General features: G+C 53.5%; 7 protein-coding genes across 7 annotated transcripts; 4 read left to right on the forward strand and 3 right to left on the reverse strand.

The window, feature by feature from the left end:
- The first annotated feature begins 32 nt into the window (after positions 1–32).
- QC764_102880 (uncharacterized protein) lies at positions 33–6,058 on the forward strand. The gene is made up of 4 exons (XM_062941516.1): positions 33–634; positions 787–1,812; positions 1,875–5,628; positions 5,691–6,058. The coding sequence occupies exons 3-4, from the start codon at positions 2,247–2,249 to the stop codon at positions 5,774–5,776; spliced, it is 3,468 nt and encodes a 1,155-aa protein (XP_062804377.1). The 5' UTR covers positions 33–634; positions 787–1,812; positions 1,875–2,246; the 3' UTR covers positions 5,777–6,058.
- A 252-nt stretch (positions 6,059–6,310) lies between these two features.
- Positions 6,311–6,937, reverse strand: QC764_102890 (uncharacterized protein; the record flags this gene model as incomplete). The annotated part of the gene is made up of 1 exon (XM_062941517.1): positions 6,311–6,937. One exon carries the CDS (start codon positions 6,935–6,937, stop codon positions 6,311–6,313), a length of 627 nt encoding a protein of 208 aa, XP_062804378.1.
- A 387-nt stretch (positions 6,938–7,324) lies between these two features.
- QC764_0003610 (uncharacterized protein) lies at positions 7,325–8,825 on the forward strand (the record flags this gene model as incomplete). Its single annotated transcript, XM_062939748.1, has 2 exons — positions 7,325–8,711; positions 8,765–8,825. The coding sequence occupies exons 1-2, from the start codon at positions 8,539–8,541 to the stop codon at positions 8,823–8,825; spliced, it is 234 nt and encodes a 77-aa protein (XP_062804379.1). The 5' UTR covers positions 7,325–8,538.
- A 420-nt stretch (positions 8,826–9,245) lies between these two features.
- Positions 9,246–14,348, forward strand: TCB2 (Tricalbin-2; the record flags this gene model as incomplete). The annotated part of the gene is made up of 4 exons (XM_062941518.1): positions 9,246–9,437; positions 9,500–9,803; positions 9,865–12,545; positions 12,600–14,348. 4 exons carry the CDS (start codon positions 9,246–9,248, stop codon positions 13,956–13,958), a joined length of 4,536 nt encoding a protein of 1,511 aa, XP_062804380.1. The 3' UTR covers positions 13,959–14,348.
- A 638-nt stretch (positions 14,349–14,986) lies between these two features.
- QC764_102910 (uncharacterized protein) lies at positions 14,987–17,311 on the forward strand (the record flags this gene model as incomplete). Its single annotated transcript, XM_062941519.1, has 1 exon — positions 14,987–17,311. One exon carries the CDS (start codon positions 14,987–14,989, stop codon positions 17,309–17,311), a length of 2,325 nt encoding a protein of 774 aa, XP_062804381.1.
- Positions 17,312–19,216: 1,905 nt separating this feature from the next.
- On the reverse strand, positions 19,217–20,475 carry QC764_102920 (uncharacterized protein; the record flags this gene model as incomplete). Its single annotated transcript, XM_062941520.1, has 2 exons — positions 19,217–20,167; positions 20,239–20,475. The coding sequence occupies 2 exons, from the start codon at positions 20,473–20,475 to the stop codon at positions 19,217–19,219; spliced, it is 1,188 nt and encodes a 395-aa protein (XP_062804382.1).
- A 2,121-nt stretch (positions 20,476–22,596) lies between these two features.
- MEP1 (low affinity high capacity ammonium permease) lies at positions 22,597–24,272 on the reverse strand (the record flags this gene model as incomplete). Its single annotated transcript, XM_062941521.1, has 3 exons — positions 22,597–23,730; positions 23,787–24,118; positions 24,221–24,272. 3 exons carry the CDS (start codon positions 24,270–24,272, stop codon positions 22,597–22,599), a joined length of 1,518 nt encoding a protein of 505 aa, XP_062804383.1.
- Positions 24,273–24,901: the final 629 nt, after the last annotated feature.

The following is a 24,901-nucleotide window of genomic DNA, read 5'->3' on the forward strand; positions in this document are numbered from 1 at the left end:
GATTTGATGGACATCAAAGACACTCAGTTCATCAAGCACGGTGAGAGGCCGGCAACGCCTAGACGACACCTCATGCGCCCCAAGACCACGAGGCCTTTCTAAAGAGGGCAGCTGGAAAGATGATTCCGAATATGTGCCCTCTTTTACACCATATAGCATCTGCAAGTGCTCTTCTAAATGTCTTGGATCGAAGACTTTGGAAGAGATTCTTCTTCCATGCCATGCCTACCCACGTGGTGGGGGTGAGGGACGGAAGAGGGGGTTCAGTCCGACCCCGCAGGAAGTCGCTGTTCTTTGTGCCGCCACCGTCATGACAGCTGTAGCGGCGGCATTCGAACACATGCGCCGGCGCACCCGTCAACGGGAACGATCAAGATCGGTGATGGCGGAGTTGAAGTGGATTCTTATAAGTCTACGGAGCACCCAGGATCCGGCAAGGTCGACCCAGGGACTACAACTAGTTACCGCAGCTCATGGTATCATGCAACCCTAACCCTCATGATACTGGCCCAGGCTTGAATTCATATCTTGTGCATGTCTCATCGAAAGACGAAGATGCATATATATACTGTAACCAGGGTACCTATTCGTGTAGCGCCAGCACTTACATATATAGCAGGCATAACATCTGAGGGTACGTGTCTTTAGTCATTCTTCCTGCCATGGTCGTCAACTATCTCGATTCCTCGCTCAATCTCACCAGTCACAACAGATGTGTGGGGCTCAGTCTGGAAACCGATGTCACTGAGGTTATAGATGGGAAGCATCGACTGACATGAATCACAGCACCGGTTGAGGTTGCACAACACATAGGAATTCCAGATACCGCCTTGGTCCAGACTCGCCCAACTGCCTAGGCGGCCGAATGGTGGTCTGGGGACCTGAAGCCCATGCCTGTGGGCTAGTGCAAAATTTCAGATGGTTCCTCACCATGTTGAAAATGAAGGGATCATTGATAATTACTGCATCAGCCGAGCAGGTCGAGACATGATTTTCAAGCAGGAGATAAACCAGTTCTTTCTAGACATCAATATCATCACAGGTTAGGTAGTACAGGTACGCCCTGCCCCTTCCTTACCTTGATTACGGATGATGAACCCTTCTTTGACGTTGAATTCCTGGAGCCGCAGATCGACATGGATAGACGGCCCCCAGTGCCGTTTCAGGCGTGGGCACGCTAAAAGCTATTGATACCGCTGCTTGGCCGTCTTGCAGCATGCCCGGTCCAGGTTCCGGGCAGGGCAGGGCAGTACGACACCAGCACACAAAACCCCCAAAATATCATCTCGTGAAGATCAAGTTCAGCTGCACGCTTAATGCACCGTTACATCAGGGCCTTAGTATACGATTCCACGCTGCCTTCGTATTGATGAAGTCTTTTATCAAGGGAAGCCAGCCAACCAGGTGCTTGCTTGGCCGACGAAACAGCCGATGGATGCCCAAGTCACGAACGTGGAGACTGGAGGGGACTACTGCAGCGGGAAGATGGGCCCGTTCTCGACCCTGAAACATTGAGCCATCTCCAGCCAGCTTCACCTCGAGATCTTCAGCAGACAGAAATGGGGGTGGACCGGCCAGGACATAACAAGATAAAGACATGGAAAAAAGAGTGTGACGAGAGAGTAAGCTTCCCTCCCTTCTGCAATTGCTTGCCTGCTTCGTTGGCCAGCTCGCAAAGGAGTAGTAACACACGAGTCCGGACTTTTGAGGCGCGGGCATTGGATTTCCATTCTCTCAAGACGCAGTTCAGGTGCATCCACTGCTGAGCGGCTGTCTCCCAGTTTAGGAAGTAATTCCCTTGCATCACTGGCGGTATGGTACCTCGCTGGACAGCCCTGGTGCCCCGCATTACCCGCTAACATCAACCCTCGCAGCAGCAAGGTTTCCCACACGTCCAGTTCATCCCAGGCCGCACCACACACCACGGGTCCACGAACCACCACAACTTTGTCTCATTTTTCCCATTGAACATAAAACTTGTCCTCTCTCACACCACTCTCCCCGAACCCGGCTGCCCGACCCGTCACCTCTGGGCTCGATCGAGCCATATGCCCACCCACGAAGCCCATACGAAAGGGTCCAGTCGGCAGCTCCACAATACATTGTTGGGCTGCCAGAGCATCGACGACGAGCACATGCCCGCCTTCCGTTCCGGTCGTGGAAGCCAGCTTGCCAGTACGACCGGCAATTTCCTGCCCACACGCAGCAGCAACAACGACTGGACAACGTGAACGAGTACAAGCTCAATGATGGAGAACGAACCCCCCGCCATTTCTGTGCAGGATGATGGCAAGGGATCAAAAAGGGGTCGAATCATGGGGAAGCTCTTTGGACGCGACCGAGATCGAGACCGAAAGGGGTCACAGGGTGCCGCTGATTCTCGTGACTTAAACGACTTCTTCCATGGTCCTGGCGACACATTACAGGTCACCCATGCGGCACCTCCCATGCTCGCGAAACTCGACACCAAGAGCATTTCGCGATACCCCCATGCGCTTCAGGTTCAGGGGACCGGAAGCAACAACTCGCAACAATCCCTTTCCATACGATCCCAAAATGGTAGTCCCAAGAAAATCAAACCTAACAGAAGGGGATTGGTTCTTAGATTTGCAGAAACACCCCCTGAGGTTATGGGCGAGGGTGGTGACATCTGCGAAGTACCAACCATCGAGATCTCGAAACGTCGCAGAGCAAGGCCGCCACCTTCTCCGATTCCTCCTCGTCATACCGATCTCGGTAACAGTCCAAGATTGCCGATCCGAGAAGCCCATCCAAGCCCGGGGACGTTTGACCCAGCACCTCTCCGACGCACCCAGACAGGTTTCTCTACGACCTCGGATTCCCCCGACTCAGATATGTCTGCTTCGAGAAACCCATCCGCTCGGCTCCTGACAAATCCCACGGTGGATCATGACGAGAGGCGGAGGTCATTCATAGAAATTCAGCAGGCTGAAATGCGGGAAGCCGAAGGACAGGCGTTTGTCAAGGCGGTTAGAGCTGCTTCTGGTGACAAGTCCAAGTGGGACGAAGCAGAGGCTGCACCACCTACACCACCAGAGCCAGAGCCCGGATCGGCCATGACTGCGTCACCAGAGCCCATTCAAACACCCCGATTCCCACCACAGCCGTCGCCAAACCCTCCAACCTCAGCACCACCACCAATTCCAGCCAAAAGACAACGACCTCATCCATCTCCTATTCCGCCACCACCGCCAGAGCATGCCCCACCGCCATACACACCGTCAATGCCACAAACAAACTCGCCAGAGAGACTAAAACATGCAGCAAGACAACATGCGCATAGTCCTGTGTCCGCAGTCTCGGCAATCTCAGCAGCCTCGAGCTTCCATCATCCATTTGCAGCGAGGCAAGGAAGCAAATTGGGTGATCACGCGTTGCCAGTCACTCCTCTAATGGGGGGCTCCAGCTTCCAAGATGTTGTGTCAGCAGCAGCCGACGATGCCATGAACACGTTTGTGGAGCGCACCCGTCACCTCTTTGAACTGTTCCGGTTACACGCAGAAAGTGTACGGCCATTGCTCGCCTGTACGCCGAATGAACTCGCCAGGGCGTCTCTTTGGTGGTTTTTGACTGGTAGAATGGCCCTTGAAAATGCCATTCGAGACCGACCCTCGACCCCGGAATCTCAGATGAAGAATGAAATTTGTAAACAACAGGCTTATACCGACTTGGCGAAGGGATACTGGTTGTTGGAGGAAATCATGCCTGAGATTGTCAACAGCGGGCGTAGTCCAGTTGACAGGGAAGCAGAGGACGTGCGTGCCACTCTTGCGTCGAGCCTTCGGAAGCTGTCGGTGTCAATGAAGCGAAATGGTTTCCTGCCGCCAGAAGAGCCCTTTCTACCACAAACCCTCGATCGAACCATTTGGTTGGAATATCCTCAGTTGCCAGGCGATCTCAAGTCCATGCTTTGGGGGTCATCCAGCTTGGCTCTCTCACAAAATCAGCTGGCCAGCTCTGGCATGAGCATACTTGAAACGCTACCACTGGCCGACTCACCCTCTGCATTCTGCTTTGGCCGGTTCCAAGTCAGTCTCTTCTTGATGGAGAAAGGACGAGAAGCGCAGCGCATTCATCTGCCATGTTTCATATCGATTGTCAGACCCCAATCGCAGCCTGATATTCTGTTTGTGGCTGCAAGCCAGAATGGAGCTGTTCAGCTACGGATCTCTGGCAACAAGAGCACCGGACCGGTATGGGAAGATGTTCGTTGGCGTTCAGACAGCTGCACTTTGGAAGTCGCCATGCCACGAGGCTTTATTGTTATGATACAGTGCTCTCAACCAGCCTTCCAGACCCTGCGAAGCATGTACGAGTTCAGTAACAAAGTACATTCCACCCTGTACCCGAAGCAAGACGAAGCTTGCGTCTTCAGATCAACCCTTCGGTCTTTTCAGTACTTCGATAACGACCCGCAGGCCAGACAGTTTCCGAAAGAGCCGGCTCCGAACTGCGAGATTGCCATGTTTGAGAGGTTGCATAAAGAAGGCGCCGCAACCGGTCCTCGCACATATCACAGAGGTTTCCGGATAGCAGTCATCACAGGTCCAAGGACGAAGACTCTCAGTGGCGTCAACCAGCTGTACAGCCCTGAGGCGCCTATTCGGTTTGGATTCTTACGCAGCGACAACAACGAGCCCTCGCTTTCCCTGCGTTTCGAGAATGGTCGTTTTAAAGGGAGCATGGTCATGTCTTTTGCTGACGAAAAGGAAAGAGTCCGGATGCACACACTACTCATTGGGACTGTACTGCATCGGGAGGAGTCGATATTCTGCGAGTCTCCGCTGAAGGGAGCTTGGATCTCGGAGAGGTTTGGCGATTCTCAAGATGGAGGACTAACGGCACTTTCCAACCTCAACTGGAACAAAGTCAGGGTCATCAACCAGGACACAGACGGTGACCGGGCTGCGCACTGTGTGTTGTCTGATAAGCTGCGGGTCATCTTTGAGTTCAAGGACGGAACGATGACTGATCGGATTAACGTCGCACCAGGGGAGCTTAAGATGCGTCTTGACGTACAGAATCCGAGCTGTATGATGGTCTTCCGTCAACCGCAGGCGGACATTACGCTCGCCGTGACAGAGGCGAATGTCTCCTCTGAATCGGCCCAACGGCTGGCCAGGGCTCTGGATACCATCAAGCAAAGGCCAACCATCAGAACCATCATGTTTCCAAAGATGGAAGACCTGCACACCTTTGAGATGGCTATCACTGGGTTCAAGGTGCTTTTTGATGGGATTGCGGCAACATTTGCCATCTCGCGCAGACGAATGGTGGTGCCTATCCACAAGAAGTGGGAGGCCAGTGCTACTCGGATCCAGGTGGTGCAGCAAGAAGGAATCACGCAGATTCTTGCCTTCTTTTCGGATTTTTCTCATGGACAATGCATGGGCTTCAGCTTGAAGGGAACAGATGTGTTTGAATCTTTTGGAAAGCAGGGGAAGGCTGGGCTCAAGATTGTGGATGCCAAGTTCCCGCTGCCGAAGGTGCTGCAGGCTGGGATGGATGGAGCGCAGGACGCGGCGGATGCAGCATTTTTGTGTTTGGACTTACCTGAGCTGCCCGGGGAGCATGATGATATTTCGATCGTGTTTGAGGATGAGGCTGGTAAGTTGATGCTGCCTGGGATTTGACGAACCTGTTCGTCTGCTAACATTGTGGCTTTACAGAACGTGATAAACTTGCTGCATGCTTGCCTGCACCAGTCAAGGGTGGCTCCAGGCTGATCCCAAAGATGAAGGGGTCGAAGGAGTAAGTGGAATTCATGATGGTGGGGCGTTCAAAGATCGAAACAAGAAGGGGTTCCAGAGGTAGTTCATCAGGTCACACGAGATATATCCTCTAAATCTTATTAGTTAATGTTGCTAGCACGGATGGGACCGACAGGACAGGGCAAGATACATGAGTCTCTTGGTTGGAATGAAAGCAGTATTTTTGGGTGCATTATGGGGGAAACAGAGCAAGACGGTCATCATCATACAGCGCGTTACAGTCATGTGTATGGTAGTATTAAAACATGCAATTCTTTTTGGAACCTTCTTCATTCGCTCAGTTCCCTTCATCAGTTGCTCAGTTGCCTTTCGCAAGTAACCGCTGCTTGTATATTACATGAAGTGTATGTGTACGCAGGTTTTAACGAGGCCTGCTTGACAAAAAACGAGGGCCCAAGTCCAATACAGTCCAACGCCCCAACTCCGTGAAAAGTTTCATAGCTGGTGAGTTGATTACTTCTACTCGTAGTCTCTCACAGCCTTCTGACATCGACCTCGCCCCCCCTCAGAGAGCCAGTCTAGTATCTCCTCCTCGTCGGCTCCGGGCTAGGCGATCTAGTCGGGCTCCTGCTTCTCGGCCTCGTCTTCAACCACTTCTTGGTGCTCAACTCCAGCTCCCTCTCCAGCTCCGGGCTGGGATTTTTACGATGAATAAAATTGCAAAACCCGCCCCTCACGCACCCCTCCCCCGAGTTCAACCTGCAGCACGCCTCCCTAAAGTCCGTCACAGGGCTCAGCTCGCAATAGATGGGGCGGGCGGCGTACCACCGGCTGTTGAGGTCGTCGCAGGCTTTTTGGGCCGAGTCCTCGTACTTGAAGCGGGCGTAGACGTTGCCGATGAGGTGGTCGTTGTTGTTGTCGCAGACGACGAGCTCCTCGATCTCGCCGTACTTGCACATCTCGCACCAGATGTCCTCGTAGAAGGCGTCGAAGTGGTTCTGGAGCTGGGAGGGGTTCATCCTGTTCTTCGGGTCGAAGGCCGGATTCTGGTAGAGGTTGGGCATGAGGATTGTCTGCGAGTAGGAGGGCTTGACGTGCTTGCGGGAGCAGCGGTCGCCGTGGCGGCAGGCGCCGATTTTGTAGTAGAAGGAGCAGTTGACTTTGTCTTGTTCGGTGCCGAAGATGGAGGCGAGGAAGTTGGCCATTTTGGCGGGTGGTTATTTTTCTTGTCGAGATTGTGGTTTGGGGATGGTAGTGAGATCGTTCGAATGTTTGGTTATAGATTCGCGGGGATGGATGGGCGAAAACCGAATGGGAGGCTGAAAAAGTGTATTGCGATTCGCGACGACACGAAAGTTTGGTGTTTGGCGTTGCAGTCCGGCAGGAAACACAAGGCAGTGGAAAATATCCACTTGTTCAGCCTGGCGTTGCCACATGTGGCGTTAGGTCTCTAATTGGTTTGACTAAAGATTCCTGGGGAACAAGGCTGAATGTTGTGTGACACGTGTGTGGCTGAAGCTTCTGGAAGCTCTGGCCAAGCTCGGTCAACAGACAGGGTTCCACTCCGATCGATCCCAATCTCCAACCTGGAACTGATTTGGACCCTTGATCCAACCTCTGACAGAGCAATTGTTACAATTCTCTGGCAAGACCATAAGGCATCTGTTCAACCATTTTGTTTGTCTGACGAAAAACCTCAGCTTTTGCGCGACAATTGACTCTCTTCCCGGGCTACACAGGTTGTCCCATGTTCATCGGGCTTGGTCAGTTATGAATTATGGATTCCTCGGCATTCACCACACTCACAGCCACCGAGATCGTGCAGCAGCTAGCGGTGGCTAGATATGAAAATTGCCTCGTTTTTAGCCAACCTCCTGTCACCAAACTTCCTCTCAGATGAATCGGCAGCCATGATCAGCAACAGCCAATGATGAGGGCCAATGGCTCCGCAGTTGAGGTAAGACATGCCGCCATCACCGACTATCTTCTGCGAGAGGCAGCACGCACACACAGCACATTCGGCCTATGGCGACCACGAGTTACCCGAATGGCGGTGTCTGAGGGAGCTTCTTGATACACAGCACACAGCACCCCAGACCTTTTTGAACAACTGTATTACCATTGACAACAACAAACCCCTTTTTGGAGTCTCTGTGCTGGCTTCCGAGATGCAGAAAGGGGCTTCGCTTGCGCAGTGTCGGTCCACATGTTTACCACCTGGCACGCGTGTCGGTTGATAAATTGCGATGGGGAGGCAGGGGAGCCGACATTGCGCTGCGACGGTCAAGGAATGACGAGTTATTTCACGGCGCACGAGCCAGCTGGAATCACAAGTGACAGCATCATCGTTGTGGCTGTTCGAGACATTCTCCAACCGCTTCGTCTGCCGACAGCTTCAACGGACTGGGTTCCGGGTATTCGGATCTTGATAGGGAAGAAAAAAAACATAAAAACGGGAACAGCGGAAGCACGGGCTCGCCGGTGGGATGGCGGCCGGTGTTCTTCCCGCCGACTCCTGCGTGTGGGTTCGTAGTCGAGAGATTTTCGGCAGGGATCTATACTTTTAGCGCCTACCCGAAGTGACGGGGCGGCCTCAGGGCCAAGGTTGACTTATGATGCAATGTGGTATCAAGTATCAAGCTGCAGATTCCAAGAAGACCTGTTGTCGTGCGACACAGCAGCTACGGCGACGTACACTGTAGCAATCCAGAGCACACCGGAACAAGGCACAAGCAAGAAACATTGCCATGACTGTGCCAAGGTGACGCGATAGCAGCTTCGCACTCACTAGCGCAAGGGCCGACCGATGAACAAGCCTCCTCTGCACCCCTCAGCTGGGCTGGGAATCTGGGAAAACCCTCTCAGTGCAGGATTCGTAATTCGGAATTGCGCCAGCCAATTCGCGCTCTCCAAAGCCCACGATAGCTTGCCTTTTGGGACCAGCCAAGACCCAAATTGTACCACCAATCCCCGCCCGGCGTAAGGTCCCTACTGACGTAGCACCCGATCTGTTGCTGATCTCCCCATCCCAGCTGGCCCATCCTTGCCAAGGCCCCACGCAGCTTTTGGACAGCTCCTCCACTTCCAGTTTGAGAGACCTCCACGCCAGGTTGTGGCTTCGCTGTGCTGCTGTTGCTCAATTTCATTTTCCCCTTCCTGTTTTCCCCCCCCTCCTCTCCTTGAGCAACTCTCTAAAGCCTCTTATCCGGTGGTTCGTAGACCCAACTTCTGCGATTCCAGCCACATCTTTTTCTTTTCTTCGAGTCTTGTTCTTGGATATCCATTACCTTAGTAGCCTTCTTCCACACACTAGCATTTGCGAGCTCCAGGTCGCTTGTGCCGCAATCCGCCCGCCCACTGACGGAGCTCCCCCGGTTCTGTCTCTGGCAGCCAACCCGACAACAGACACTCGGAATATCGGCCTAGGCCAACCGACATTGCCTCTTCACCGCCATTGAACCAATTGACCAACGCAAGCGTGGCTGCTGAAGCAGCGTGTACACAGAGACGACCATGGCGACTGCGGTTGCTGCCGCGGAGCTTAAGCAGCAGGGAGCTATCGAGGCTGCTCAGGATCCAGACAGCAAGGTCACCGCTGATGACGCCCAACAAAAGATTGTCGAGGAAAGTCGACGAGCTGGCGTGACGGCCTTCACATTCAACCCTGACGCCAGCCCGGAGGAGAAGAAGGCGCAAGCTCAAGCTGTACGTGTTATTCTTGGCAATGAGTGTATCCCCCCAAAACTAACCACAAAGTTATACAACAGGCTATACCAGAAGGTTTCCACCGAAACCCAGGTGGTGTCGCCATCGCATCGGATCTTGATACTGACAGCAAGTCTGTCATCGACCTTCCCACACCGTCCAAGGCTGGCGCACTCGAGGTGGTCAAGGCCGAAAATGGCAAGGTCATTGTCGGTGGTCATGTTGAGGAGGACGAAGATAACTGGTGGGAGAAGACCGGTTGGGAACCCAGGTTTGGGTGGCCGGCTGAGTCGAGTCTCGAGGGTGAGAGCATGCTCGACCATCAGACATTACTAGAGACTCAGATTCCCGAGAAGTTCTTTGGAGGTATGGAACCCCCCTTACTGTCCTATGCCGGGCCAAATTTGCTGACACTTGTGTGGTATAGACTGGTATCACAACGCCGCTGTCATTGCTTTTGCCTGCTTGTCCTCGTGGCTGGTGGCTGTTCTTGGTGGTGGTCTCGCCTGGGTATTCATCATTGGCGCAGCTTGCTCAACTTATTACCGCACCTCTCTGCGACGCGTGCGCCGGAATTTCAGGGACGACATCACTCGTGAACTTGCGCTCAAGAAGCTCGAAACCGATAACGAATCTGTCGAATGGATTAACTCTTTCTTGGTCAAGTTCTGGCCCATCTACCAGCCAGTCCTTGCCCAGACCGTTATCAGTTCTGTCGATCAAGTTCTCAGCAATGCGACCCCTGCCTTTTTGGACAGCTTGAAGCTCAAGACTTTTACCTTGGGTTCGAAGCCGCCGAGAATGGAACATGTGAAGACGTACCCCAAGGCCGAGGATGATATTATCATTATGGACTGGATGTTCAGCTTCACCCCCAACGATACCGCCGATATGACTTCCCGCCAGCTCAAGAACAAGGTGAACCCCAAGGTTGTGCTTGAGATCAGAATCGGAAAGGCTATGGTCAGCAAGGGTTTGGATGTTATTGTCGAGGACATGGCTTTCAGCGGTTTGATGCGTCTCAAGATCAAGCTGCAGATCCCTTTCCCCCACGTCGAGAAGATTGAGATGTCTTTCCTGGAGAGGCCGACCATCGATTACGTCTGCAAGCCTCTTGGTGGTGAGACGTTTGGTTTCGACATCAACTTCATTCCCGGTTTGGAGACCTTCATTATGGAGCAGATCCACGGCACTCTCGCCCCGATGATGTATGCGCCCAATGTTTTCCCCATCGAAGTCGCCAAGATGCTCGCCGGTACTCCTGTCGATCAGGCCATCGGTGTTCTCGCTGTTACTCTTCACGGTGCTCAAGGCCTCAAGAACACCGATAAGTTTGCCGGTACCCCTGATCCCTATGTTCAGCTCTCTTTGAACAGGAGACAGGTGCTCGCCCAGACCAAGGTTATCAAGGAGAACGCCAGCCCCCGCTGGAACGAGACTCACTACATCATTATCACTTCTTTCAATGACTCGCTCGATTTTGACATCTTTGATTTCAACGATTTCCGCAAGGACAAGAGGATTGCCCAGGTTTCTTTCCCTCTCGAGAACGTCGAGGAGGTTTGGGAGCACGAGAACGAAAGATTGGAACTCACCAACGATGGCAAGGCAAGAGGGGTTTTGTTTTCCGATATCCGGTTCTTCCCTGTCTTGGAGCCTAAGAAGCTCGAGGACGGTAGCCTGGAGCCGGCTCCCGAGTCTAACCAGGGTATCTTGCGCTTCACGGTTGAGCAGGCCAAGGAACTTGATGGTGGCAAGAGCATGATCGGCCAACTCAACCCCTACGCGACTCTCACATTGAATGGAAAGGCGGTCCACACTACCAAGAAGCTGAAGCGCACCAACAACCCTGTTTGGGGCGAAAATGGCTCCAAGGAATTCCTCATCACCGACAAAGCGCATGCCAAGCTTGGTGTTGTTATCAAGGATGACCGTGACATTGCCGGAGATCAGACTGTTGGAAACTACCAGATCAAGCTGGAAGACATGCTCGAACTGATGGCAAAGGGACAGGATTGGTACAATCTTGCTGGTACAAAGACTGGCCGTGTCAAGATGCAGGCTCAGTGGAGGCCGGTGGCCATCTCGGGTATTGCGACTGGCAGTGGCGGCTACGTAACACCCATTGGTGTTTTGCGCCTTCACTTCAAGCATGCCAGGAACCTTCGTAATGTCGAGGCTCTTGGCAAGTCTGACCCGTACGTGCGCGTGGTCATGTCAGGCATTGAGAAGGCCCGTACTGTCACGTTCAAGAACAACCTTAATCCCGACTTCGACGAGGTTCTCTACATCCCCGTACACTCGGCGAGAGAGCGCCTCCAGCTTGAGGTCATGGACTCTGAGAACGTGGGCAAAGACCGCAGCCTTGGTCTGACGGAGATCTCCTCCGGTGACTACATGGTTCAGGGTGAGCTTGGCGAGTGGCTTGTTCACGACGAGAAGAAGGAGCACGAGGATGGCCTGCGTATCCACAACAAGGGCACACCCAAGGGCACCCTCACTTACACTGTCGCCTTCTATCCTACTCTCAACATTGCCGATCCCGAGGAAGAGGCTGAGAAGGAGAAGAAGAGGCTTGAGGAGGAAAAGGAAGCAGCAGATGAGGAGAAGGAAGAAGGAAAGGAATCCGATGCCTCGTCTGGCTTGGATGTTCCTCGCTCTACCGAGGCCGGCAAGTTCTCGGCTGACCTTAAGGAGCCAGCGACGCCTCTCACGCCCAAGACCCCCGGTACTCCCCTCTCGGCGACATTCTCCTCCCGGAGATCGCATGAGAACAGAGAGCCCCCCAAGGTCTACCTTACACCCCAGGAGCTGCTCAAGAAGGAGTCTGGTCTTATCATATTCAAGCTCATGGAGGCCGATTTGCCCAAGAGTCAGACCCGCATCGAGGTCTTTGTAGACGACATGGCCTTCCCTTCGTATACCTCTTCGGTTGCCAAGAAGTCAAAGACGACTTTTGACGAGATTGGCGACTGCTTCATTCGTGAACTGGAGTTCTCCAAGTTGACCATCAAGGTGTCGGAGAAGACGGACAGCAAGGAGGGCAAAAAGGAACGAGTCCTGGCCCGTCTTACCGGAAATACTCTTGATACGCTCAAGCAATGCTTGGTAAGTGCTTTTGCTACAGTCAGCCGTGATTAGACTTTCAGCTAACAGCCTCAGAACAACCCAACGGTGCTCAAGCTAAAGGATGATGATGGAAACGTGTATTCCATCCAGGTCAGCCTCAAGTATGTGCCAGTGCAGATGACACTCGACCCCAGCGAGAGCATCAATAACATGGGTAATCTCCGGGTCGATGTGTTGGACGCCCAGAACCTGCCATCTGCCGACTCGAACGGCAAGAGCGACCCTTATTGCAAGTTTGAGCTCAACGGCGTGGAAGTGTTCAAGACCAAGACGGTCAAGAAGACGCTCAATCCCGAGTGGAAGGAGTTCTTCACGATTCCAATCCCCTCGAGAACGGCGGCCAAGTTCAAGGCGACTGTTTGGGATTGGGATTTCGCTGACAAGCCTGACTTCCTCGGCGCTGCTGACATTAACCTTGAGCAGCTCGAGCCATTCAGGGGCCAGCAGTTCACTTACACTCTGGACGGAAAGTCGGGCACCCTGCGGCTCCGTCTGCTCTTCACGCCAGACTACGTCACCAGGACAAGACAGGGCACTTCAACCCTCACTGGTACCTTCTCGGTGCCAGGCAGAATCGTTACTGGTGTGGCTGGCGTGCCTCTCAAGGGCGGTGCCGCTGTGGGCCATGGTGTTGCCAAGGGTGCCTCTTTCTTGAAGCGCGGGTTCCGCAGTGCTACGGGCAGAAGGGATGATGATGATGAAGAGTCTGTCAGCTCGGCCGACATTCCCATCATCACTACCAATGGCCCCGACTCAGGGCCCGGCGGCGGACTGAAGAGATCAGGCGGTCTTTCATTCCCCGAGGCTATCCCAGAGGCACCACCAAGCCCTCCTGGTGACAAGACTGCCGGGCTTGCCAACGGCGCAGGCGGTCTCACCCTTCATCACACAAGAACCAGGAGTGTAGGTGCCTCTTCGGTGCACAGTGCCATTTACCCTGGAGCGTCTTCTGGCACTGCCACCTTCAATGTCGTTTCCGCCACCGGCTTCCCTCCGTCGGCGGATGTCTACGTCATCATCACGCAGACCAAGGACGGCAAGACCAAGCAGGTCGGCAAAACCAAGCATCGAAAGTCGTCTAGTGGCACGATCAAGTTCGATGAGACGTTCAAGATCCAGTGCACTCCAGACGCTCAGTTCAAGGTAGAGGCCAAGGAGCACCACACCTTCGGTAGCGACGACCCGCTTGGCGAGACTCTTTACTTTGTGGATGAGACCAACTCTGGTCAGGAGAAGCAGCTGTCGATTGGTTCTGGGTCTGTCTGGATCAGGAGCTCATTCGTTCCGACTGAGGAGAAGGGTCTGCCAGACAGCCCCAAGTCTACGTCGGGGATCAGGAGGAGTTTTCTGAGCAAAAAGGACCTGAAGGTGCCGGGCTCTTCGGGGTCATGACTAGATGGCAGTCGCAGTATTCGTCGCAAGTTTTCATGGGGAAGGAGTAAGAAGGACAAGGGCAAGGGCAAAGGGTAATTGATTAGGTTTTTTTTTTTTGTTTGGGGGGATGGAAATGGCATTCATATGGAGTCTGAGGCGAGAAGGGAGGAGGGTTGGGGTTAATAACTAACTGTTAGTCCTGGATGGGGGTTTATTTTTGTTTCTACTGTTTATTGTTTGTGTCATGGTCATGGCATTGTTGCTATTAATTGCGTGATTGATGGTGGTAGTGGTGGTTTTTATGATACCTGTTTTTGTTACTGATAGTTTTATCGGTGCTGTTGAAATGAAAAGTACTTTTATGAATATTGAAGGATATGTGATATTAAATAGATGGAGACCTGCCCCCTTTTTCTTTTGTGATGTTCTGGAAGAATGTCTTGGCAGGGGTAGTTCTTTTTTCGCGCTGCCGGCCGGGGAATTAATGGGGTGAACCCGACTAAGATTTGACAGGTGTTGAATTGGCCAATTCCGTTTCTTGGAGTGGGTGGGGTCTGTGCGTCAGTGGTTCAGGCAGGTCACGGAAGCTGGGGTGCGCGCGCCAGACATTCGTGGGGAACAATACAACTCGACAATTTGCTCTTGTTCACTCTTTTTTGTTTTTTTCTTTCGTCAATTTAACGAACGACAAACTGTTCAGATTGAAGTGACGAGTAGAACAAACAAACAAACAAACCGGCGATGTCTTGACACGACGACGAGGAACAAGATACCACTACGTACAAACTGTCCGCAGGCAGTGACGAAAGCAACGGGCCTGATCAAGAGCGAGCGAGACGAAGTCGGTATTAGTCGACACTACAACCACCACCATCTCCGCGACGACGACGACGACGACGACGACGACGACGACGACGACGACGACGACGACGATTCTGGTTTTTCTTTTTTTTTTTAAAAAAAAAAAAAGAAAAGAAAAGAAAAACCTCTGAGCCCCATAAATTACATCCATCACGATACTAAAGAAGGGGAATCTACCGCCCATCATGGACCAAGCCGACATCCCCGCGCTCCTCTCCCGCCTCGCCTCGGACGAGGACGCCGCCCGCAAAATGGCCGTCTTCAAGCTCCAATCCAGCATCAACGACCCGGCCTTTGCCGACGTGTTTATATCCTCTGGTGGTCTGGTCATCCTCCGCCGACTGATCATGACAACGGGGGGCAACACCCTCGCTTACTCCCTGCAGTCTCTCTCCCGCCTGTTGGAGGTAGACATGGGCTGGGATATATTCGAGGGTGTCGGGGCGGGGGAGCTGGTGGAGAGGGTTGTGGAATTGGTGGTGACGAACCCGTTGGTGAATATCCTGCGAGGGGCGATGAGTATACTGGTGGGAGTGGTGGGGCATCAACCTGGACAGGGGCAAAAGGGGGGGGTTGTGCCGGGGACGTTTGGGTTCCGGGCGCTGAAGCCGGCCGTGGCGGTTTATCCACAGTTTTTCGAGCTGGTGATTCAGCAGTTGCAAAGTGCGGATCACGCGCTTTGTGCGAATGCTTTGGGGTTGATTAATGCGCTTGTTAGGGATGCGGTGGTTAATGATGTTGCTAGTGGGATGGTGGCTGCCGGGGGGGCAAAAGGGGGAACGGCGGCGGGAGGAGGGGGAGGGGGGGAGGATTGGAGTAAATTTATCAAGAGGTTGCAGGATTTGGGGTTGATCAAGGCGGTGTATAATTTGTTGCAGAGCTCAAGTTTGCAAGATTTGGCGCACCCGCTGTTGGAGTTTCAGGGGCTGACAAAGGTTTTGCTGAGGAAGTGGAGGGAGGTGAGGGTTGATCTTGAGAGGCCGGAGCACAGGCGGGCGTTGAAGGGGTTGCATTTGGCGAGTGCGCCGGATCGGAGGCATGTTAATGGGGTTGCGGGGGGTGTGGTGGTGCCGATTCCGCCGCAGCAGGAGGATGGGACAGCTGGGCAGTCGGGGACGGCGACTACCACTACCACTACGAGAAAGACGAGCAGGAAGCACAACCCGGAGAAGTGGAGGAGGTTGGGGTTTGAGACGGAGAGCCCGGCGGCCGAGTTCGAGACGGCGGGGTTTTTGGGCATGATGGATTTGACGGATTATGTGAGGAAGAACGAGGATGGGTTTCAAAAATTGTTGCTGGAGCAGTCGACGCACCCGCTGAATGAACGGTGTCCGGTTGCGAGGGCGAGTTTGGCCGTGACGATGATCTTGTATGATCACTTTGAGGTGGACAAGTCTGACTTGGAGGATATCAGGGGTTATCTGGCTCTGAATGATGGGAAGAACAACGACAGGCTGTTCAAGCCGCTGCTGCTTCAGTGGTCGAGGCTTCACACAGCGGGGCTGCATGCTTTCTTTCGTATGTGGAAGGCTACGGGGGCGCAAAGGGAGGACTTTGACAAGGTGGCAGAGCTAGTGAGGATTCTCATTGAGCAAGTTGCCGGCCAGGCTAGCAGAACCAAGGACGTGCTGGAGGTGGAGGATGACTTGCAAGAGTACGATGCTGGTCGGTTGAGGGAGTTGCAGATGGAGCTGTTGGAGCTATCGTTTGAAGACCAATGGGGCACGCATCTCTTCCAGGTCCGCGAGGAGCTCAAACACGAGGCGCTGTCGTTTGTCAAGGAGCAGCGTATCCGGTGTCTGCTGCAGGGCTCGTGGTTTACCAAGCCCATGTCCCGCAACAACAACGCCCACTCGAGAGAAAACAGCTACCAGAAGAGAAGGCTTTATCAACCCTGGCGGTATGCCAAGCTCTCTCACAACCGGCGCTACCTTCACTATGCCGACTTTCCTGAGCGTCTTGCATACGATCCCGGCCTCGAGGCTCTGACGGAAAAGATTGATTTGAGCACCATCAGCTCTGTCGTGTCGAATGTTTCCGCTCCGAACGAAACAGAGCCGGTGGCAGATCCTGATGCCGCGGATAGCCCGGCTGCGAACTCGACTGCCTCCCGTCATGGCGCACAAGTCCACAAACCCACGACCAAGATTACGATTTACAGCTTCGTGGAGGACATACCCGGCGGCAGCAAGCCAGAGAGCGTCGCGGGGAACAGCACAAGTGCCGTGGCCGCCACCTCGAACGGGGAACCAAAAGAGCAGCCGATCCTGACGCTGTTCCCGTTGAACCACAGTTTGGCGTCGGAGTGGCTGGACGGGTTGCTCATGTTGTTGAATCAGACGCCGATCACGGCCGAGACGAACAAGCTGGTGACGTTAGTGAGCGAGTACGGGTTGAAGATTAGGCTGTTGAATGTGAGGTTGGAGCAGATGTATGCCGGGCCGGTTCCTGGGGCGGGGGTGGTGCCTAGTCGGGAGGGGCTGGATGAGGATTATTTTTATGAGATTTGAGTCTTGGGATTGATCGTGGGGAGGGAGGGAGGTGGTTTGTTGTGTTTTCGTTGGTTTTATATACCCCGGGTTGTAACAATAACCCCTTTTGTTCTAGTTTTCTAGTATTGTTTGATGCTGAGGGGGGGGGCATATAGTTTGGTGTGAGATGGTGTATTTGTTTGTCGTAGAGGTGTCATAGCAGGAGGTCTTTGAATCAATGTTTGTGTTGTTTGGTGAGGCTTTGTGTGAAGTTTGGCCATGCTGTGTGATGGGTCTGAAAGGTGCCTCTTGTAAAAAAATGAGTCAAATTCCGTCATGACACCGCACTATTCCAAGTATATATCTAGTATTTTTTTTCTTCCCAGGTGACCTGCAACATTGGTCCTCTCATACACTATTCTTCTTCTTCAAGTGTCAAAGTTGTCGGCCTCTAGTAATCAGATCTGATACTTAAATATATATGCTATCTTCCACAAGACAACCGCGTTTTCTGAAAGGTTACATCTACACCTTTCTATGGACTGCTTTTGATCAATCCGGACTAACACCGTTGCGTTTCATGGTTCCAACACATACTCACGCCATCCCTCTCTCCTTACCAGCAGGCTTGGTGATTGCTGGATTCCTTTCTTCCAAGTGTAGCACCCCGGGCTCAACAAAAACACACCATATTACCACCTAGACCTACCCGGAGCGTATAATTTACCAAGGAGGACACAATCGGGGGCCTGGAGAAACTGGGGAGGTATGGACGAGACATATGGTGATGTTGTTGTTAAGGAGTTCTGGTCAGAGGATTTCATTGGGGCTGTTGAGGACACGCGATGTTAAATTAACGAGGGGCGAGCAGCTCACTCATGAAGGAACCACCACAGTTATCAGTAGTAGGTCGGCTTTACTTCAGTCAGGGCAAGGTTGGTGATCCTCACCGTGGCGATGTGGGGTTTTCTCCCAACGGGCAGAGATTTCGACTTTGAAACATGTGAGAATTTTGAACTGGTCTTTGGGGGCGGCCCTGGAGGTCCTACGTAAGTGACACCACTGGGTAGGCTTCAGCCCAAACGCTTTAGGACCTTCTCACCAGGATCGCGTATGAGAAGTCACCGCTCTACCGCCGTGGCTTTTGAGAACAAAGGTCGATTCTAATAGGACGCTGAAGATGTCCGCTCCTGTCTGTCGTTAACTCGGTAGTTCCTTGCCATTATCTCGTGCCGAATGCTTGTAAGAATCACAGCCCGAAAAATTTCAGCTGTTGCGTTTATACAAAATCTCACTTGCTCGGTCTGTAGCCCGCAAACCTGACCTTCCCCTTATCCTTCAATAGCCAACCAGACAGACCGGTACAACCGTGCCATGGCAGTAGTCTTCCGAGGCCAAAACCCAGAGTACCTTTACACCTCCTCACGAGGATAATCGCAGACATCCACGGCACGCTGCCCAGGCAGGCAGAAGACTCGCAGGCTGGTGACAATGAGGTACTGGTCATGGTGAGAACGTGGATCTCGTGACGAAAGCACCCGGGGCGCGACGTATCATGCTCTCGATTTCTTGATATCGGTTCTCCAGATTGATGGAGGATGGAAGCAATGCAGCCGGGGCTATGTGATAAATCATGAGAACAGTTACGCAAATCTAGATTAGCAAGAAACAGTCAAGTCGTGCTCTGCTGTGAATAGGTAGGTGTTGGCCTTTATTAGGTCTACTACTCCTAGCTCTTCTACTGTAAGCTCATGCTCGCGTGTGTGTCTTTCTTCCAATCTTTTCCGATGTACTCATTGACCCAGTCAGCGCCCAGCCTGAAAGAGTTCTCCTACCTAGTCCCGTGGCAGCAAGATGGTGGCCGGTGCCATGATCGTACAGTCAACCAACGTTAAAACACCCGATTCCCAGCATTATACACACCACCACCCTCCGCCATCATGATCACTCCCACCCCCAAACTTTATAAACGACCCCCAACACCTCCTCCGCCCAAGTCATAGGAAAATCATGCCCCCCCTTCACCACCTCCCAAACCACATTCCCCCCTTCCAACAACGGCTTCAAATCCTCCTCATACTCCCCCGGATTGACCAGCTCGTCCTCCTCCCCCAGTATGATCGCCGTCGTCTTCCCCTCATCCTCCCCCCTCAAAGCCAATCTCTTATAAGCCCCCTCCTGCCCCATCAACGGCCCATCCTTCAAACAACCCATAAAAGCATCCACAAACCCCTCGTGAACCACCAACTGCTGCTGCACCTGCCTCAACACCCTCCTCTCCAACCCCGTCCTCGGCTCCCCATCAGCCCCAACATCATCCGCCGTCTCCGCCTCCACCAGCCTCGACGCAGGATCCTGCCGCTCCTGCAACCTGGCCGTCACCTTCCCCCGTTTCGTGCTCGACCGAATCGGCCTCCGCAACCTCCTCCTCGTAGCCAAATGCAGCAACCCCCTCGGCACAACGCCACTAGTGAAAACCTTTCTCGTCAACGTCCCAAACGATGCGGGCCGAATCATCCCCGCCGGGGCAAGCAGCACCAGATCCCTCACCAAATCAGGGAACGAAACCGCAAAGTGGGTGGCGATGCCCCCGCCGAGGGAGTACCCCACCAGCTTGAAGGCGTTTTCGCTTCCGGTCCAGGATATGGGAGAAGAGGCCAGGGCGATAAGGATTTGGGAGATGTACAGCCTCGCGTCGTGGGGGAGGTCGGCCGGGTTGTCGGAGAAGCCCCTGCCGAAGAGGTCAAAGAGCATTACCCGGCATGGGTGGGAGGGGTGGTTGGAGAGGGAGAGGGCGAGCTTCGAGAGGGTTGTGCAGGGGGTTGAGATGCCGTGGATGAAGAGAACTTTGGGGCCGGTGACGGGGCCGAATTCGTAGATGCGGATGGAGCCATACTGGGAAGGGGTGGAAGGGGGATTGGTTAGTATGTTTGGTCAGGGAAGGTGGGGAGGAAGGGGGAGCTTACGGGAGTCTCGACATCACGGGCGCCGGGGAAGGTGTCGGGTTTGTATTCTAGGTTTTTGAGTTCGTCTTTGGGGAGGGTTGGGAGGACAGTTTTGAGAGGGGAGCGAAGGAGTTTAGGTAGGGGAGGATATAAGATTTTGTCGAGGATGACGAGAGTGATGGTGGTGATGGAGGCTGTGAGAGCTACTATGAGTGGTGTGTTGTTCCGGTCTGGTATGAAATACTGAAAGAGGCTCATATCTGGCAAGGTGATGTGGTGATGTATGCAATGTGAGATATTATCGTAAGATGTGAGGGCTTATGAAAATTGAAGGGTCGCACAGCAGCAGCAGCAACGCGGTGCCTGGCTAAGATGTGGGTGATGTCGTTGAGGTGGTGTCGTTGAGGTGGTGTTGTTGAGGTGGTGTTGAGGCTGTGAGTGAGGGGTGACAGGGGTTGATCAAGTCCAACTGCGCCTGATTGCCGAATGTGCCATGTCTGCACGTGTTGTCCACAATTTGAAACATTGTTGACCTCAAAACCAACCAACGATTATATCTCATACTATATCTGTTTATCCCATGTCACAAAACTATGTTTGTTGGCCATCGTCGCCTCGTCGGCACTGGCAGTACTGTGCAAGGCGGCGAACCACTGTCATGAACCCCTCCAACAGCTGGTTCAGATTCCTCCAACTCTCAAACCCACATCTTTAGTCTCAGATCTCCCCAACATCGACAATTTCCGAAATCCCATTCCCCTTTCCCATCCACGCCAAAACAGGGATCTTGTCTTTCTTTTCTGATCAATTTTAGAACCCACGATGACGCCAACCTTGGCATTACGTACCGTATCCCCCAGCCGGGAACTGAAATGTTTCCTTTCTCTTCTCCACCAGACGCGCGCCCCATACCCGCTTTCCCGTCCTTGGCGGCGGTATTGTTGTACGTAATTTCAGCCCCACCAAACGGTTTCTTAATCTCACTTACACCAACCCTCGACTTCCATCTCCTCTTTTCACCTATGCCAGACCAAATCCGCCATCACTGCCCACCAAAACCTTCTAGAAGGAATGGAACAACACTCCCCTCCATCCATCCTCCCCAGCCATCACAGCACCTGTCTGTTTTCAACAACATTGGTCGATGCCCAGCACCCACCCACCCCTCCTCCCCCGGCTGCACCGCAGAAGCTCGCAATCACATGATATTCTCCATTCCCTCTTCTCCCACCTAGTCCCAGCCAGTTTTCTTAGCCCTTTCATCCCATCCCATCCCATCCCATCCCATCCCATCCCAACCCGACCCGACCCGGCCACGCCACAGAGATAAGAACCCGCACCCTCTTCCCGCACCTGGCATCCCGTCCCATTGTTGGTTGGCTGACTTAAAACCACAACTACCGAATCCAGCCTTGCGGTGACTTCTTGGTAGAGAGATAAGCCTCCCTCCCAAGACTTCCTAATGCAACCACTACAAGTTGACTATCCTGACCGGCTTTCCACCTCTTATCGTGATCGGTTGTAGCCCCCCCCCCCCTTCCCCAGTCCGGCGGCATACAGTACACCACCCTCCCGGCCTCCCCAGATGCCATCGCTTGACTCGGCGTCCCCGACCGTGTGGTCCTTAGTTCCGATCTCACGCCAGAGCCGGCATCAAGGCACATACCAAGGAAAAGCTTGACAAGACAAGACAGCATTGCATATGTCTGATCTGGGTTCCATCCTACCGTAGCGTCCAAGATCAGACGGAAGGTGATGGTGTTCTAGACCCCATCCCCCCGCCTGTTCATCCCTCAGGATATAATTGTTAGTCTCACAGTTCCGATTTCGCTGCTTCACATGCTTGCCTGCAGAAGACACGACATAGCAACTGACCTGTCTGAAAGATTTTGACATGATCTTGCCTCATCCATGTCTGAAATCGGTCTCGTCTAAACACGTGATTTCTCAGCAGCAGCTCAATGGTTTAAAAAAAAAAAAAAAAAGGAAATACCGGCATCACAAGTGATCAAGAAGTAAATGTTATATCTTTAGATTAAACACCATATCCATCATCCATCTCACACATAAATATCGCTAAGCTAGCTTTCAGGGGTATTTGTACAACAACGTCATGCCCGCAAACCTTTTCCTCAAAAGGGTCAAAACAAGGGACAATGTAAATGAAAAAAATGAAAAAAGATCCAAAACGACACGGCAGAAAAAATATACTTCTTTGGAAGCAAAGCCGTTATGCTTCCCAGGGGTTGCCGCTTCCAGGCCTGCCTGCCTTTTACACATTGCCTCCCTTCCGTTCCTGCACCCCCCTATCCAGATATCAATAGGAAAAAAAAGGATACAACGCTTTCAAACAATGTTCAAATGACTGGTCGTGACACCCTAATCAGTCGCAGACCCGGACACCTTCTCCTCCTTCCCGACAGCAGTAGCGGGCTCTGAGGGGGGTGTGGGAGGGGCGCTGGAGCGAGTGGCCATCTCTTGATGCCCGGTGATGCCGTGCTGAGGGACGACAACATCGCCATCAGCTCTCTGCTCCTTCTCCGCAGGAGTCCAGGCAAGGTAGTCACGGCGGACCTCGACGTAGTCGTAGGCGAACTCTCCGTGCTGGTCGTCATCCATGCCGAGAAGCTCAGCCTCGGTGGAAGCACGGAGGTGAAGGCCGGGAACGAGGTCGATGGCCTTGGCGATGAGAGCCGAGACGACAAAGGTATAGCCGCAGCCGGCAAGGATGTAGACAATCTGCTTGTAGAGCTGAGCCCAGTTGCCGTTGAGGAAGCCACCCTGAACGCCCAAGTTGATGCCATCCAGGCCGATGATGTAGTCGGCGGCGAAGAAGGCGTTGAAAATAAGACCGACGATACCACCGATGGCGTGTTCGGCGAACACATCGAGAGCATCATCAATGCGGAGGTAGAACTTGATCTTGGTGCCAAAGTTGCAGGCAACGCCAGTAACGACACCAAGCAAAACACTGGCCCAGGGAGTGATGACACCGGAAGCGGGAGTGGCGGCGACGAGGCCAGAGATGGTGCCGGAGCACCAGCCGACGAGTGACCACTTCTTGGCAAGGCGGAAATCGAGAAGGCACCAAGTCATGGCGGCGAACATGGCAGTCAAGCAGGTGTTCCAGCAGGCCATGGCAGCGCGGAGGTTGGCGCCGAAAGCAGAGCCGCCGTTGAAACCGAGCCATCCGAACCAGAGAAGGATAGTGCCGAGAGTAATGAGCGAGATGTTGTGGGGACGGAAGTTGAGCATCATCTTCTCGTTGCGGCGCCCGAGCACCCAAGAGTAGGCCAAAGCGGAAACACCCGAACCAATCTCGACGGGACCGCCACCAGCATAGTCGAAAACACCCCACTTGAAAGCCCAGCCTTCGGCGCCCCAGGCCCAGTACGCAAGAGGGCAGTAGACGAGAGTAGCCCAGAAGAAAGTAAAGACCATGCCGGGAATGACGCGACCACGTTCAGCAGTAGCACCGATCACGAGGGCAGCAGTAACAGCAGCGAATTGCATCTTCCAACTGTTAGCATCAAGCCATGTGCGCAAGTCGAAATCAGCCAAGTACTTGCCTGGTAAAACGAGTACAGCAGCTCGGGAATGAAGGGGGAGCCCGGAGACTCATCACCCAAAGCGTTGCGGAGGCCAAATCTGTCGAGGTTGCCAATGAAGCCGTTGGTGGCGGTCGGGCTGAGGGCCAGTGAATAACCCCAGAAATACCATTGGAAGACAATGACACTGAAAGACATCATGACGACCCATATTTGCGACAAGGCCGACTTTCTGCGAGCGAGGCCGGAGTAGAGGAAGGCGATGCCGGGAATCATCAGCAGGACCATGCCAGACGACACGAGGATATAAGCTTGGTCACCGGCATTGAAGGGTTCGTTGAGGTTATCCCTCGCTGTTGGCACCCCCTGGTTAGCTTGTCGAATGTCATTGAGAGGCGCAATCAGGGCCCGATTGAAGGATAGTGAGATCATTGGATGGTGGTGGCTCTACGTACCGGAATGGAGCGGCGTCGAGGCCGGAGCCGCCTCGGAAGTTGAGTCGGACATGGCGCGGTGTCGAGTCCTTTGCGGACGTGCGTGAACAGAATGCTTGCTAGAGCCGGAGCAGGGCGGGCGCCCGGATGGATAGGGTAGGTAATCAGGGCAGTGGACGGGCGTGAGGGTCGTTTCGTGTCGTCGTAATGGATAGGCAATCTAAAGAATGGATACCTAGAAAGACAGAAGAAGGAGGAGTAGTAGTAGGAGGAGAAGGAGGAGGAGGCCGAGAGCAGCCGTTGGGGAAAGGCTGTCGGAAGGTGTATAATTTTCGACACAAGTCTGGTCTGAGACGGGGGAAGGAACGAGAAACAATGGACGAGGGTGGGACAAAGCCTGAGTATATAAACCACCCTACTACGTACGGCATCGGATCCATCGACCGTCCCCCATCCCACCCGCAACGCCTATCTAGGAGAGTGGGGAGCAGCGAGAAACCTCTGACGCACGACGCCAATTCAGCGCCAGGGCCCGGGGCCGGCAGCGGCAGGCACTTTCCACTCAGACTGCCCCTGGTGGGTGAGGCCGGATATGCCTAGCGCAGTCCATCTTTCTGCAGTGTTTCCCGAATCAGTTTCAGTTCCCTCCCAGATTAAGTGGGTTCCAGACGCGGGAAAATATCTTGCCTGGTGATGGGGAGC

This window comes from Podospora pseudoanserina, chromosome 1 (assembly GCF_035222485.1).
Source record: "Podospora pseudoanserina strain CBS 124.78 chromosome 1, whole genome shotgun sequence".
Lineage (NCBI taxonomy): Eukaryota > Fungi > Ascomycota > Sordariomycetes > Sordariales > Podosporaceae > Podospora > Podospora pseudoanserina.